The 15,103-nt window shown below is 37.3% G+C and overlaps 1 protein-coding gene across 1 annotated transcript in view; it reads right to left on the bottom strand.

Annotated features, from left to right (window-relative positions):
* Positions 1-15,103, bottom strand: part of LOC139712815 (uncharacterized) — a 112,632-nt gene that overhangs the window by 17,727 nt on the left and 79,802 nt on the right. Inside the window, exons 10-18 of the mRNA XM_071624607.1 lie at positions 14,893-14,953; positions 14,167-14,271; positions 10,575-10,832; positions 9,722-9,779; positions 8,653-8,736; positions 7,886-7,953; positions 6,932-7,020; positions 5,741-5,906; positions 734-949 (exon numbers count right to left, since the gene is read on the bottom strand). Coding sequence (XP_071480708.1) covers positions 734-949; positions 5,741-5,906; positions 6,932-7,020; positions 7,886-7,953; positions 8,653-8,736; positions 9,722-9,779; positions 10,575-10,832; positions 14,167-14,271; positions 14,893-14,953 — 1,105 coding nt within the window. The remainder of the gene's footprint in view (positions 1-733; positions 950-5,740; positions 5,907-6,931; positions 7,021-7,885; positions 7,954-8,652; positions 8,737-9,721; positions 9,780-10,574; positions 10,833-14,166; positions 14,272-14,892; positions 14,954-15,103) is intronic.

The following is a 15,103-nucleotide window of genomic DNA, read 5'->3' as shown; positions in this document are numbered from 1 at the left end:
TAGATTCAAATGCAAACTGCAGAAAACACTGGTAGCATGGTGCACACGCACTATACCATTAATCAACCTTGCTTGATAACACATTGGTTTGTCATACAATGTAGTTGTGGCTGATGTAGACATACATCATCATCAAGCAACTAAATTTCCTACAATGAGCAAAACATTTTTCAAAGCCATTTTGACAAAATGTTCATTTACAGAGATGCCACCTTCTTGACGTAAAAAAGCAAACGGAATATGCTAAACAGAACCACACATTTTTGCGAGGAAAATGAAATTTTCATGAAATCTTGACACCACTACACGCCCGTTGGAACTGTACCAGTAAAATGTTTCCCGGGTAAAAATGGGCAAGCAAAATGTTGCTTCTTCATCAACACTGATGAGAAAAACTGTAAAGCATCTGCGTATTTCCTAGCTATTTGGCTCATTGTTCAAAATTTTTGTAGGGGTTACAGGAATTTTGTAGCACGTCTTTCTATGTGATGGTTTTCCACAGTTTTCAGATGTTAAAAAAAGGCTTGATTTGCTTTTATATTTGAAAGATAGAAAGCCGTATTTTTCACGAGGTGATATTGAAGTATCTTATTTCATTCTGTTTATCATACTAAATATAATCGTATTGGTTGGCATCTCTGTGTTTATAATAAACAGGAAAGACAAAAGGGGGGGGGGGGAATCCCCAGGAACCATGATGTAGATAGAGGTTACTGAGATTTCATGAACAAACCTCTATTGTCTGCAGCTTCTGCTCCATATCTCTGACCCTGCCCTCAAGCTCTTCCAGGGAGGCATCAATCTTCCTCTTCTTACTCTCCAGTTCATCCTTCTCCCTCCTCATCTGCTCAACCTCCGCCTCCAGCCGCTCTTGGACCGCGGCCAGCTCTCTCCCCATCTCCTCTCGTATGCCCCTTGTCTCTGACTGACTGGTTTGCAACTCAGTTTGCTGGGGTTGAGGTTGTTTGTGTGTTTGTAGGGAGGGGGGTAAGTTCCATTTAAAGGGAAGGGGGGGACACGACAGAACGGGAGGGACGGAATGGGGAAGGGCGAGAGGTGGATTGATACAACATGGGCACATAGAGCAGGAGAAACTTAAATGATAATTCTTGGAAATCATACAAAATAAACTTAATCGATAAGAGAGCAGCTTTTTGTTTTAGTCACAGGACAGGGATGGACAATAATTAGTCAAAATGAAAGCACATAGGACAACAGAACAATTTTTTTCTTTGCAGCTATATTTATGAATACATTTTGATGGGCAGTGACATACAAATGTTAGGCAACAAGGTGATCATGAAATGAAAACCATTCCATCTTTTATGGAGGAATGATATGAATGAAGTGACACAGACTAATGAATATTGTTTCTTTTCTCTTCTGCGACATCCAGAAAACAAAACATACACACAGGAAAAAGATTTGCACAAGAGACGCACAACAATCAACACTCATACACAGAGGAAAGACAACATACGGTAATAAAGAGAGCAACTCAAAATATGAAATCAATGAAAGCAGCAGTACTACTAGACACTAGAATAAAAAAAGAGAGGAATTTTGAAAAATTGGTCTAACAAGGAAATTTAACTGAACTTGGAAAAATAGAAAAAATTAAAATAACATTGAGGGGAATGTGCACTAAAAGTTGGGTGGGGCTATTTCACCTAGGGAAAAAGAGAAAATAAACAAAGAAAATGCAGCAGTTGAAATAATTTGATAACAAATTAATGTTTACACGTTAAAGTCCTAGCATATCTGCTATTTCTCTTGGTGGGGCATAAGCACACAGCGGCATGTGAAATATGTGTACATGTGTGTCTTTACTACAGCCATACTGCCGAGGACAAAGTTAACATGATAATGTAGTAGATGAAATGGCGACATCTTTATTTCATAGTTGCTCTTCTTCTGGTGATAATACAAATCTCTTAAGATAGTATGACCCTAACGGGAGAGGGGGGGGGGGGGAACTGGACTTGCACTTCAGACTAAAACTTTTGATTATTCAAATCCATGAAATTCTTCCGTTGATGCAGGGTAATTTGTCAATCAGTTGCACACTTTTTATTATCTTAATTTTTTTGCTACTCTTTGAGCTGATTTAATAGAAATTACTGGTGTTAAACTTATCTTCATTGCCTTAAATAATGTAATACTACATAGTAATAAAATCAACATGTATTTGCTCTTTAAGATTGGCCGCAGCTTTTTAGTGTATACCACTGTATGATTACATTCATCTATGTAAAACAGATTATTCTTTAATGTAACATAGCAAGTTTTGAATTACCAATGCTAAATCTGTAACATTAATTTATTAAGGTTTACATTTTCTCTTGAAAATCTTTATTCACTACTGCTTTCAAGCTTGATGAAAGGTTAATTTCACATGTTATACAAAACTGTTCCATCATTTGTTTTCTTCTTTTTTTTTCACCCAAACAGCATGACTGAATATCAGTTGGAGTTAGTAAGTGCACAATTACTGGACAGACTGCATTCAAGAGATTTTGTGATGTCATCTTAACAGACAGTGGTTAGTGTGCGTACAGTGGTTGCATGGTAAGAATAATAATGCATCATGTATCATGCATGCTGGCCAGACATGAAGTAATGTTGTTAGTAAGGTTAAGAAACGTCATCGACATGAACAGAACGTATGGGTAGGAATGGCTGTGTTAGAGAGTAAACGTGAAGATACTGTGTTTGTGAAATGCTGGCATAAATGGCAAATATCAAAGATTTATCTTCATTTGCCAGTGATATCTAATTCAATTGGTTTGTAACTTCTTCTCTTGGGTATGGCACTAAACTTGATTTTAACCCATAATGTGCTTTGTTTGATGAATGGCATACCAGCTGGAGTGCTATCTTTACCAACTGACAGAGATGCTTGGGGGGTGTTTCATAAAGCTGTTCTTAATGTTACGAAGGACTTAAGAACGACTGGTGATCAGTTCTTGTGCTGAATTATGGAAATTCTGATAAGTATAGCACATCAGAACTGATCACCAGTCGTTCTTAAGTCCTTCGTAACTTTAAGAACAGCTTTATGAAACACCCCCCCACCCATCCCGAAACTAACTGCAAAATGCCTTTTTGTTTGACTGTGACACACCCCAACACCTGAGTGGGCTTGCTAACTTATAATTAGGTCAAGTTTAGAGGGGTAAACTGAATGCTAATTAAAGCACTTGGCAAGTTAAAGCTATATCAGTGCCTAGGCACATAAAGGGTTAAACTTTGTAGGATTGTAATAATCAGGTCAAGGAAGAGACCTACTTCAGTTGAGCCATGAGATTACAATCACAGACTAGCTTTTCAAATCAAACACATAGTACTAAAAACTAAAAACATGGCAATAAGAGGAGCTTTCATGTGGAGAATCCTGAGAGTCTGAAGATTCCCCCGATTCTTGTTCCCCAACGAGATAAGATGCCTTGCACGAAAATCCCTTAACTCCCCCCGCAAGTGATGCCTGAGCCAAGACAGCATTGAGACAGACTAGACAAGAAGAATGAGTCTTATCAGGGATATATAATTGAGGATCATGGTGCTTAGGATGGAGGGTAAACTAGAAGCCAAGCTAGGCAGCACTTCTCTAAGCCCTGAAGGATTGTGATTCACCATTTACAGGAAGCACAACACGAGAACTGAACAGTACAACACAGCACATAACACGATAACGAGGGTGTTACGACGAGTGCGGACAGGACACAAATGAAATCGGTACGAACACATGTACAAGACAATGCATGTCACACACATAACATGAGAGACACAAAAATAAGTATCACAGAGTTAAGACACGATACGACACGACGTTGAAAAACTTCACGAGACCCAAGATGCAGATAACACAGAGAGATGAGCAATACGCTCTGAGCAAGCATGCACTAATCACAATGCACAACACATCTGACAGGACATGTCTACAAACTGAACTTGCTGCTATCAAAGCGCCACACTCAAAGTCGTCAAATTACCAAACTACATATCACTCACAGGGATCCTCTTTTATATAAGGATTCATTATGTGCAGGATCTGAGCTGCTTCTATGGATTGAACTTTAAGTAGCAAATTATGATGTAAAAGCTGACTGCACTGAAAAAAAAAAAATTGTTTCTGAGGAATAGGAACTAGTCCCCAAATAAAGAAACTCATCATGAATAATTCTCGCAAGTTGTCACGATGTATGTGACAATCTTCCTCTTAAAATTCAATATTTGTTTGCATTTTTTCTTGCAGTTTCATCAAGTGAAAGCAGATTAAGCATTTAGATAAGCCTACCAATGTTCCAAAAATGAATGCATTGGTTTCTTCCATTCAAAACCGTTCCACTTTGGAGGGTCCTTTGAAGCAATGGGTCAATAATACTTGGTATCGTGAGTGTCCAAATGAGTTTGTGTAATATTGACACACTATGAATGTAGCACTTTGTTGAACTGGATGACATACACAGATTTTACATGAGCAAAAGCATGCCAATGATTTCATTAGGTGTGACCAGATAAAAACCAAGATCAGCAGCACACTATGACAGCAGTGTGGCTTTAAACTGGTCAGTATTCACTCCTTGGAACTCATTCACTGCCAATCTTTGCGTCATGTCTTACAAGCAATCCCCCTTCAAGATAGCAGGAATGCTGCTCTGAAATCAAGCTAGAACAATCATCTTTGTTCCACGTATCAATGAGAGCTGTAATACCACAACATAGTTTTTCTCTTTTGAGTCCTGATACAAGCGCATTTGGGCACAGCTGATATCTATATGGAAAGTAAATATAAAATGCAAGATAGACTTGTATCAAGGAAATTACCAATCATTTAACTCTATGTATTCAGATAACTGACCTCTCTACTTCAACTCCTGTCAGAGTGATTGCTGATTTGGCAATGTCTGGTCACATTTCATGTTTATTTTTTTCTTGTACAACGACAAAAATAGTCTCAGAATGATTTTCTTTTCATTCTTATCTTCCTGCTGCAGCTGAGCTATATTTCCTGTTAAAGTGAAATTTTACATGAAATCCAGCTTTCATGTACACATTCTACATTGAATTGTAACAAACTGCAGAGAGGATTTTGTACATTATGTATTTGGCCATTTGTAAAACAGGCTCTCATACAATGTACATATTTAAGGCATTGTTCAGGTGGCAGCTTTTTCAGAGTTCCTGTATTCTTCAGCTCGTATCACAAATCTTCATTTGAGCTGCACTATGTAGCTTTCAGTTTGCTGTAGACATATAATGCTAAATCACATATTTGCAAATATTGAATAAAAAGTAAAGTGTGCACATCTGGCCTTTTTTTTATCTCAAGGTCAGATCTTGCCTTATGTAAGACAATAAAACAATATAATAACACATACAAATCTGACTTGATCACACAAGAAATCCTCAATAAATGACGCACAAAACTTCATCAGAGACACACAACTACATTTGACTGCTGAAGGTATGAGACTATTCAAAGAAACACTAAAATTAGACGTCATGAAGATCATCTTCATTCAGTTTACGAGAGAAAACATATAGTTCACAAAATTGTTTTCAACATACAGTTGCCTCCTGGATGTCTATTCTCAGGAGAAACAGATAAACATTTCAAAGTGGTAAAATCAAAGAAATAATACATTCAATTAAAAGCATCACACTGCTATGTCTGGTTGCTAGGCAATCACTGTGGCAACAAGAGGCAATCAATGACATCATCAGTGACATCACTTACCAGGCTACTGATTTGCTGCTTGCATTTCTGCAGCTCTTGCTCGTGTTTCTGGTTCTGCTGCCTAGACTCCTCCTCAGCCTCTTCCTTGGTTTGGCTGACGAGGTCTGTCAGCCGGGCTATGCTCTGGTTGGCCTCGGAGAGACTGGACTGGAGGTCTTCGATTCTCCTGAGATTGTTAGGAGGGGGAGGAGGAGGAGGAGAGTGATATTAAAGGGATCGTACAGTTTTGGTTGAGACCTAATTTCAGGTTTCTAACATTTTTTCGTGAGATAATGAGAAACCTCTTATGAAATATGAAAGAGCATGTAATTCTATGAGGAATTCTACGTTTATTTGATGAAAATTGGTTTTGAAATGGCTGAGATATCCAAAAAAGAGCGATTCTAATAAAGTGCGGGACCTACACTTTATTATGATCGCTTTGTTTTACTTTGTTTTTGGATGTTTCAGTCATTCCAAACCTGATTTTCATCAAATAAACTTTGAATTCCTCTTAAGATGGTATGCTCTGTACTATATCATAAGCGTTTTCTTGGTATCTCGCAAAAAGTTAAAAGCCCAATTCTCATCTCCACCAATACTGTACCATCCCTTTTAAGGAAAGAACACCCTGAATATAACCAGTACACAGGGTACAATGTGGGTACAAGATATACAATTTTATTGTAGGTTAGTTGCAACATTCTGAGATTTCTGAAATGTTAGGTATGACAAAGAAGAGTGAATGATTTTTTTTTTTTTGTTGGAAATTTGTCTGGCACAAAATGAACTCACACACAACTTCTCTGAACTAATATCTTAATTTTGATAAGAGTCAAGCACACAAAAAATGTCATGGATTGGACAGGCAAACTCACCGCAATAATGAGATTTTTTTTTTTTTTTTTTTTTTTTGGGGGGGGGGGGGGGGCCAAGGGGTAGAAGTTTGTATGAGAGAGAATATTGAATATACGACCATTTTCTGTTGCATTTCCATCTCAAACATGATTACATAATACTTTAAAAATTGATTCAAATTTTGGATGACTGAATGAAGGCACAGCAAACGATGAGTTTGCAATTATATCATATTTACTTTTTATTTATTAATGACAGAGAGTCACCTGTAATTCCATTGACTGATTGCATGCCTGTTTTAAATCAAAGCATTTATGACCTTGAACACAATTCTGGTGTAAGGTATCACTTTACCTGTCTTTCGTTCTGATCTGTTCATTCAGCATGACGAGCTGCTGTGAACTGTTACCAGAGTTCTTCATGAGTTCTGCAATGTCGTTCTCCTGCAAGGAGGGTGTTCAAAGCAGATTCAAACAACAATAACACTTTGTGAGTCACTAGCAGCCAGCAGCAATAGTCATCAAATGTGTGAAATATACTGTAGCATCTTCTATGTGTACATATGTATTTGAACAGGACTGCAAATAGAAACAGAACTCTTGACACAGCACGAAAGAAACTTACAAAAAATAAACAAACAAACAAACAAACAAACAAATACTGACTCAAACTAGCAATAAACAATTGAAGATGTGATGTAATATACACTGAATCATCATTTTAGGTAATAGAAACATATTCCACATCTCGAAATTTGAAGAGAAAGTCAAAATGGTATGTACAAAGTTGTGAAGTTAGTTTACAGCATTGCCTATTTCCCTCTGGCTGAAGTAAAGTACATAACTGTGTCACACAATTAAATTCAATTTCATTTCATTTCGTTCCACTTTACTTCTGTTAGTTTTCACTTCCAAACATACACTTTATATGTTAAATGCACATATCCATTTCACATGTGAAAAGCACATATGCAGATGGTTGAATAAAACTTTGTATCACTTTTTATGGAGCACTCTAAGTACGTATATCAGTAATATAATGGCTGTTGGATACTGATATAGAAATTTGGGAAAAACATATTTCCACTGCACGTGCAACACTGCCATCAAACTACTGGTATTAAATTATCATAATAATAACCACTATTATTTCTATTGTTGTCATGGTAGAAGTGAATGTCATGGCACGGAGGTACAGACAAATATGCTTTTGATGGCAGTCATGCAACGTTACCCACTAAACACAAGTGAATCTCATATTTTGACTAAAGACATGATGAGTGCAGAAGTTCTTCTGAGGATGTCTCACCAATTTCTTCTTGTCCTCTACCAGCTGATCACACCTTTGTTCACTAGCTTGCCATTTCCGCTCAAGATCTGTGGATATCATGTGTTTTTTTTAATTAAGAACAAAAATGAGTCAAATTTGGTTCTAACCAATGTTGCAAGATGTAAGCAGTTCGATATTTACTAGCATGATTAGGTCTATCATAATGCGCAGTTTCAAAGATGGGATGAATTCTACTGGTAAACAGTTTCAGAGAAATATTCATAACAATTCTTGTCACAAATTACCTGGTAAACACAAAAAGCTTCTTCATTGAATGAAATATAGATAAAATAGGACTGGACTGTTAGTCTAACCTCATGAAAGGCCAGAAGTGTCTTGTTCTGCCCACCTTTGCTGACAATTTTGCTGACTTTACTTGTTTACATTGACATTAGTTCTTGGAATATATGAATACTTGCATTTCTTCCACAAATAAGCACGTGCAATGTTTTTGCCATTACCAAATCACCACGGCAAAATTTCACTTACATTTCACACCTGTCCTTCACTAAAAGTCATATGGTTTTGGTTATAACATGGTTATGAAGTTTCTCTACAGATGGCTGGTCTACCAAGCTCTGTAAGTGGTGGCTGTTTATATCTTCTGTAAATCAATCAATTAGATTCTGTATCACATGGATATCATATTATTCTGACAAAACATTTGTGCTAAAAATAACTAAATTCTTCAGAATGACAACAAATGCTGACAAACAACAAACATACAAAAAAACTTCCATCCTGACCTGATAAGGCATTTTTCAGTCCCTGTACATCAAATGAAAGCTTGGTGCGGGCAGACTCCTCCTCGGCTAATTTCTTGCTCAATTCTTCATAAAAAAGAAACAAACAAATAAACAGGGATCAATACAGATAATTTGAAAACATCAAATCACATCAAAGTAAGACACTGAAAATCACAAACTACTTCAAGCTGCAATGGTTCTACGTAATGCAATTAGTTCAATTTCCCATGTCAGTGTCGAAACGCTCTGTAAGATTTAACTGTACACATACGAATCCACCTGCTCTATGCTAATGTATACCTCACCATGGGCAAATTTGCACTAATATATCTATTTTCCAACTGATACACACTTTTACTTCTTAGCCTGCTAGCCATTCCTCACAAGTATCCTTGCTTATTAGTGCTTTGTCCAGTGACGCAAGACATAGTATGTGCATGCTTGGGCTGCACTGAATGTTAGTGCGAACAGAAACATTCAGAGGAATCATTCATCGCATCAAAGCCCCTAAATAGCTCAATATCACTACTGAATTCAATGAAAAGTATGAGGTCACAATCTGTATCATGTGAATGGAACAATCTCAAATCTGATTGTAGATGCCACAAAAGCTCACTGCTGCCTCACATGAGTCTCATATGACAACACAGACGACAAGGAGTTGTTCACACTTTGAAAGCTATTCTCAGGTTTGTTTGTTTTTGCAGAATATGAAATGCTAAACCTTAACCCTAAAAAGACTGGGCTATTTTAATGCCTAGCAAGACTGGGGGGGTACATGAAATCATGCTTTTGAGCAATTTTGGGTCTGACATGCACTTACAAAATATTGTGTAACTTTACAACCACGTACTCAGGCGTCACGAATTGGGTCTCAAAAGTTGCGCAAGACTTTAAAGAAAAGTCATGAAATGTTGTGGCACGAGATTACAGATTTATCATGAAAAATGACGAGGGGGGCCCCAAAAGCCCCCCAGTCTTGTTAGGGTTAAAGCACAGTGCTACATCTTGATTTAATACTGAACAAAGATGCAACATTTTGTGATGATTTTACCAATTCTTTTCTCACCTGAAACTTGGCTCTCTTTTTCTTCCTTCTGTTCTGCCTCAGTCTTTAATTCTTTTGCCTGCAAACAAAAAGGAAATACAACTCAATGAAAGTCCATACATTCACACTGAAAATCATACCCGTCTTCCTCTAGATTGCACATATTATTTCTATTTCCCAGATATACCACACAAATGCTTCAGTGTAAATTCATGGCCTGTCAATTACAAAACAGTGAAGCAAACCATGGTGGCATGTTAAACTGTTCATTTCAAGAGAACAGTCATAAAAGGATCATTAAGACTATCTAAACTCTTCCATAAAGCAAGTCCCAGAAGTTTACTGTATAGCAGGATAGGTTCCAACTTTAATGTTACTTATTTCAAAGGATGCACTGTCAGCTGATAAAACATTACCAACTGATGAAACATTACCAATTGATAAGAGTTTTAGGATAGGATAACATTGTTAGTGACACTAGATGCATCAAACTGCCATTAGAATGCAAATGTCACAGCGCACAACTGCTTGAAAAAAAAAAAAACAGAGCAGAATATGATATCACAAACATATGCAAAACAAGAACTGATGCAATGGCATCCCCATGTCATAACAATACAACCAAACTACAAGAAAGTGAAAACAGAGAAAATATAAATATCTTATATTTATATATATCAAATTGTTGACAAAGACATCACTTAACCTCTGAGGTGCAGAATTCTTCAGGGACTGCATTTTGCTAAAGACAGTAATAAATATTTGTAACTACCTTGCAACTTGGCAATAATTTTGTTTTGTTTTGTTAATATCTGAAAAAAAAAGAAAAATGAAAAAAAAAAGATAGTGAATAATTGTTTCCACTTGCACTCACCAGATGGTCAATCTTCTTCTCCGCCTCCCCCTTGCCCCTCTGCAGTGCCTCTAGCTCCACCTCCAGTTCTCCCACCCTCCTCCTCTGCTCCTCCACCTCTGCCCCGGTCTTCTCCCCCTCTTTGCTTCTCGTCTCCAGCTCCTCCGCCCTCTTCTTGCTCTCTGCCAGCTCCTTCTGTAGCTCCTCCAGCTGCTCCGTGTAGGTGGACGCCTCTGTCTCCAGCTCGGCAATCTTGAATTCTTTCTCCTCATTTTGACTCTGATTGAGCAATAGCATTGAAGCCAAAATAACATCACATGCATACTAACATAACAATAACAATATATTTATTCATTTTTTCCTTCTTCTTTTTTGCTGATGTTGTTTTTGCCATAGATGTTACAGTCACTTATAATCAAATGTAAATCTTGTTCTTTGAATTGATTTCAATAAAACATAAAAAAAAACATTTATTATAACAGAACTCTTACATGAATATCAATTTCAGGTATCCTCTTTCTTTTTTTCTTTTTCTTTGACAATAAAACAGAGATAAAGTATCCAAATTTCACATACTCTACCATACAGAGGTTTGTGACCGTGATGAAGTTTGCTGATAGACAGACTAATATTTTTCTGATAGGCTAGGTTAATGAAGCTACGTTTATCAGCACTAGGTGCTACACAGAAGCCAGATGGTATTTTCTTGTTTGTTTTGTGCAGTATTCATTGCAATTATTGTAGATCTGAAGTGAAAAAAAAATAATGATGAGTATCATATCATCATCATCGCCATCATCATCATCACTATTATCACCATTATCATCACCATCACTTCACCATTGCATCAGCATCAGCATCAGCATCATTTGTCAAGTACAAATAAGGCCATCTGTGCATTTTTATCATGAAAACATTACCTCCAAAACCCCATTAAGTTTGTATGATGTTCATTAGAGGACAAAGAAGTGCTTGTCCTGACTGCAGAAAACCGTCAGGACAAAATAGATCCTGACACCGCACGGGGAAGGATGAAATGTTATCCTCTTCATGACAAACTTTGAACTACCCCGCAAATTATTGCCTTGTTGTACTCACTGAAACAGCCATGCTGATTGCTGCATGAACCCTGGGCTGGAACACATTGTAATTCCAAACAGGTTCCACCGTAGTCATTTTCTCTCATGCACGGACGTCCAATATGACTTCCACAAAAACAGAAGACACCAGTTTCACTCAATATATCCAAGCACTGCACGGTCTACAGCAAATGTCTCCAGAACCAGCCCTGCTCTGTCGTGGGCTGAGACCTGGCTCATTAACCGCAAACCAAAACAGATCGTCCATTCTGGACATGCCAGGGAATCCAGACTGACCCAAACATTCTGTGGCCGCCTGAGCAGAAAGCTCACCGTTGGTCCTGCCAGAACACACTTTCTGTGTCCTTATCAACAGTCGTCATTACAGGCAATTAGCAAGCATCCAGCCAGGAGATAAGGAGCTCCCGCCGCACTGCACAAATGTCGCCCTCTGGCCTTGAAAAATCTCACACTCTTACTTTGATGTCCTTAGCTCATGACTAGATCTAAAGTTGGGATGGGGACAGCGTTACATTGACTGCTCAACATAAACAGCTTTAAGTCTTAACAGCAGAGTAGAATACATTGCTGCATGTATTACGACAATAACTTGTTGCTGAATGTAGCTCCCTACGAATAAAGGCATAATGCGCATATCGTCAACTGAGAACCAGAAAGGCGCTATTGCATTCTAAGATTTGGGCATAAATAAAAATGAAACAATCCGCTTTCATGAAATAAAAAGTTTATTAAATCAAAAGTGGGTAGATTCATAAAGCATTGTTCTAAATATCAAGTAAACAGTACCCTTGTGGTTTTGAATTGTAACATTTCACTGAAAATGAAACTAACTTAAAATCAACACCATAACACAGAAGAGATCAAGCTCTACAACGTGATACCTATAACTCAATACCTAACTAGAAATGTCGCTTTGGCGACTGGTATGCCTCCGCCATAATGCATGATTTTCCCAATAGGTCTAGATAGTACATGTGGACAATGTGTGATTACATTTTCACAAAATTGGCAAAATATTGAAATGACAAGTTTGTCACAAATGTGTTGAATGTTCACCTTCCTTGACCTAGGTTTAATTGGATGAATAGGAGAGCATGTATCTAGGGATTTAAGGACTTTAACTTGACTTTGACCCATTCATACATTTAGGCATTGAGTAATTTTCAAGGTACAGGTGTGGAGAAAAAGTGCAATTTCTGAATTGAATAGTAAATTGTTACCATTTTCATCTGGCCCTTGACCCTAAAATTCATAAGATAATCACTTTCAGGTAGAACATGCATAATATGTACTAAGTTTCAAGATAACTTGAGCCACTTCCGAGATATGAAGGAAAAAGTTAGTTCAGCACTTTCACTTGATCTTTGACCTTTTGACCTTTGAAGCAATAAAAGAAGTTAAAAAAAAACTTTCCAGAGAATTTCTATTAGGTTACACATGCATACACCAAGTGTTTAAAAAAATAACCCTGCTGGCATTGCATAAATATGAGAGAAATAGTAAAATTTTGAAGTGTTGCACTTGACATTTGACCCCTAACCTTTGACCCCATGAACCCTACATTCTCTAGATAATCACTTCCAGTCAGTACATGTATATACTATGTTCCATGAAGCTACCTTGAACAATTTTCCAAGGTACAGAGAAAAAAAAAGAAGTTTCAATATTTTTACTTGACCTTTTGCCCTTTGACCTTTGACCTCATGACCCAAACTTTCACCAGAGAATCTTAATTGGGTAATACATGTATACACTAAGTTTCAAGAAAATATCTTCAGGCATTCAATAGATATGGTGGAAATAGTGAAATTTTATGTATTTGACCCTGACCTTTTGACCTTTGACCTTTGACCTCATGACCCAAACTTTCACCAGAGAATCTTAATTGGGTAATACATGTATACACTAAGTTTCAAGAAAATATCTTCAGGCATTCAATAGATATGGTGGAAATAGTGAAATTTTATGTATTTGACCTTGACCTTTTGACCTTTGACCTTGAGCATGTGCACCCAAAAGTTGATAGGCACAACTTCACCCCCTAATACACATACATGCCAAGTTTCATTAGGATACCTCAACAAGTTTTGATAGTTACCTTGTCCACAAAATTCATTACGGACGGACGGAATGACGGACGGACGGACGGACGGACGGAAGGACGGACGGACGGACGGACAACCCGAAAACATAATGCCTCCGGCACCACTTCGTGGCAGAGGCATAAAAAGTTGTGGCAATGCCCTTCTGGTTATCTGCTGACATTTTTTTTTTTTTTTTTTTTTTTTTTTGGGGGGGGGGGGAACAGATCCACTTTTCACAGTAACAATTCACGCATTCACACATTTACAGTACTAATCCTACAAACTCTGTTGAGAGTACACTGTCAAATTTCCCTCCAATAGCCCACAAGATTACACATTATGATGACTTGCTACACTGTAGTGAACCAAAACTACCATCCAATGTGAATTTTCATATAGCAATGTGACATCACAGCTGGGCATATTTACCTTGAAGTCAGCGATTTCTGCTGCCAAGTTTGATGCTTTCTCCGTTTCCGACGTCAGCTTGGCGTGGAGTTCCTTGACCTTTTGTGACTCTGTTTCATGCTCTTCCTATGGGGGAAAAAAGAAGCAAAAAAAAAAAAAAAGAGAGAGAAAAAGATGTGATGACATATCTCAACTATCACTTCTTTAAAGATCCAGGCATTGTATTTTTCTTTTATGTTTTTTTTTTAATTGTTTGGTTTGGTTTGGTTTGGTTTTAACACATTTTTTTTAATTTTTGTTTTAGTTTTTTTTTTTTTTTTTAAGTATTGAGGCTCTACACTGATGGGATGCTGGTATCACTGTTCAGACCTTTTTTCTCTCTCTCCCCCCCCCCCCCCCCACCCGCCCCAAATCATTGTTATTGCTCAAGCCAAAGGTAGTTAGCTACAAATTATGATAAACAAACAATATTTTATTGTAAATTATTATCATATGTATACCAAAACAGGTGAACTTACATTGTGGAACTTACATGCAATAAAGCATTATTACACAAGATGGCAGCTTTTATTAAATTTTACTTACAGAATCATTAGTCTGTTTTATGGAAAATACTAAGTCCTCGTTCAGCTGCACTCTATAAATGCTGAAAAATCTCTCTCCAGCATAATTTCATCCTGATGACTTCTACAGTTAGATTTAAAAGTCTTTCAATTCTTAAAAAGATCCTTGAGACTCAAGACATACCTGTAGATCTGATGAGTGTATGGTGGCCTCTGCTATGGTAAACTGGAGATCATCAACTTGTCTGTACAAGAAAGAAGAAAGAATAATGATTAACATACATGTACATTGTAAAAGCATAACTACAAAAAAAAAAGTTGAATGTGTGGCTTGAAAGGTTTGATTTAAAAAGAAAGAAAAAGAATGTCAGCTTGGGCATGAACTAATGAATTAT

The sequence above is a fragment of the Diadema antillarum genome, unplaced genomic scaffold, assembly GCF_040938485.1.
Source record: "Diadema antillarum isolate AM-2024a unplaced genomic scaffold, OU_Dant_1.0 seq00001860_RagTag, whole genome shotgun sequence".
Classification (NCBI taxonomy): Eukaryota; Metazoa; Echinodermata; class Echinoidea; order Diadematoida; family Diadematidae; genus Diadema; species Diadema antillarum.
This window is presented reverse-complemented; position numbering and strand designations above follow the sequence as displayed.